The sequence below is a fragment of the Cynoglossus semilaevis genome, chromosome 17 (genome assembly GCF_000523025.1).
Source record: "Cynoglossus semilaevis isolate Cse_v1.0 chromosome 17, Cse_v1.0, whole genome shotgun sequence".
In the NCBI taxonomy this organism is placed as follows: domain Eukaryota; kingdom Metazoa; phylum Chordata; class Actinopteri; order Pleuronectiformes; family Cynoglossidae; genus Cynoglossus; species Cynoglossus semilaevis.
Genome location: NC_024323.1, coordinates 15,805,498 through 15,807,077, shown reverse-complemented (window position 1 = coordinate 15,807,077; position 1,580 = coordinate 15,805,498). Strand labels below are relative to the sequence as shown.

The 1,580-nt window shown below is 50.3% G+C and overlaps 1 protein-coding gene across 1 annotated transcript in view; it reads left to right on the top strand.

The window, feature by feature from the left end:
- The first annotated feature begins 311 nt into the window (after window positions 1-311).
- The window catches only part of txn2 (thioredoxin 2), a 2,977-nt gene continuing 1,708 nt past the window's right edge, over window positions 312-1,580 (top strand). The window contains 2 exon segments of the mRNA XM_008330728.3: window positions 312-422; window positions 1,214-1,491. Of these exon segments, the coding sequence (XP_008328950.2) occupies window positions 1,214-1,491 (278 nt within the window). The 5' untranslated portion in view covers window positions 312-422.

Genomic DNA, 1,580 nt, shown 5'->3' with positions numbered 1-1,580 from the left:
TCTCTACTCCTGTCTTTAGCTTCCAATGACATCTCCCCCTCCTGGAGAAATGAAGGCATGACAAGGAAAAAGAACAGGTGAGAACTGAGCCAGAGTCTGAGGTGAGGACGTCAAAAACCACCACGACGTTCACTCACTGTTTATGACGTCAACGCGTCAAAGCCATCGTTAAATATTATAAAATAGATATGTTTCATATTGAAAAGTGATTCATTCGACGGAGTCACGGCGGCTCGTCAACACGAGCCTTGTTGTTTTTCTGCCTGTGTGAGTTGTTTACTGTCTAAAAATAAAACACATGAAAGCTGAGGCCGCTTGGTGTCGCTGTAGGTAACACTGCCACATGGATCAGCCATATATATTACACCGGAAGTGTATCCTCGATCTGCGAGGGTCAAGATCAACTTCGCACCACCGCCACGGTAGGTTCAACATAAATGTAGGAAAGTACTAATAAATACTTGTCTGATACTAGTTAGTTACTGTTGTCTGACTGACCGGGTACGGTAAAGGTAGAAGGAGGGTGAGGAGGGGGGAGAGCAGGAGGGAGAGCAGGAGGGAGAGCAGGGCAAAGTCATACGTGACGCGGGTTTAACAGAGGAAGAGCCGAGGTTGAAACGCCGTTCGTTTGTCCGTTCGAGTGTTGAACGGCAGTAGAACGAGGCTGCAGATAACTAACTACAACTAACTACAACTAACTACACTAACTGTACGAGCTGTTCATCAACCACTGGTGAGTAACTGAAGTTCAGGAAGTTGATGGATTTTTTATAGTCGAACAAATGGTTTCTTGATCCGATCTCGGTGTGAAGAGTTGACGTTTTTCAAACTGTAACTGTAAGCAGTTACACCGGGATGAGACGGACCGACGAGAATGACTGAGGTGATTCACTTCTGTGGAGACACTGGCTTCAGACTCCGTTGGTCCAAGTGAGAAACCAACAACAACAACAACCTCTGACCAGTCTGGACCGGGTTGACTAGTGTTAAACACACCGACTCTGTAGGCAGTAGCCCATGTGGGCCTTATGTAAGTGTCCCGTGTGACACGGTGTAGGTGTTGCGCAATCCTGTGTCTGGACCATAACTGTGTCAAACTGTGACGACACAAATGTTTCTGTGAAACCAGGGGTCTGTGGTTGGTTGGGTTTGAGCAGCCCCCCCCCCTCCTCACCCCCCCACTCCCACTTCATCATTCACCTCTTCTGCACAGATGGCTCACAGACTTTTCATGCGGAGAATATGGACTCTGTGTGGAGGAGAGATCCGCTGCCTCCCATCAGCCACTGCCACGGCTGCTTCCTCCTCTTTCTCCAGCTCCCTTCAGTCTGCACAGAGCCGGGTGTCCTTCCTGTCGCCACCACACTCTCTGCCTGGCGCCCTTCCTCAGACCTTCAGCCGGGCCGTGTCCTTCAACGTCCAGGACCACGAGGACTTCACAGAGAGGGTCGTCAACAGTGACCTGCCTGTGCTGGTGGACTTCCACGCCCAGTGAGTAGTCAGACCTGCCACAGACCTGCCACAGACCTGCCACAGACGTACCACAGACGTACCACAGACATGTTACCGACCTGTCTCTT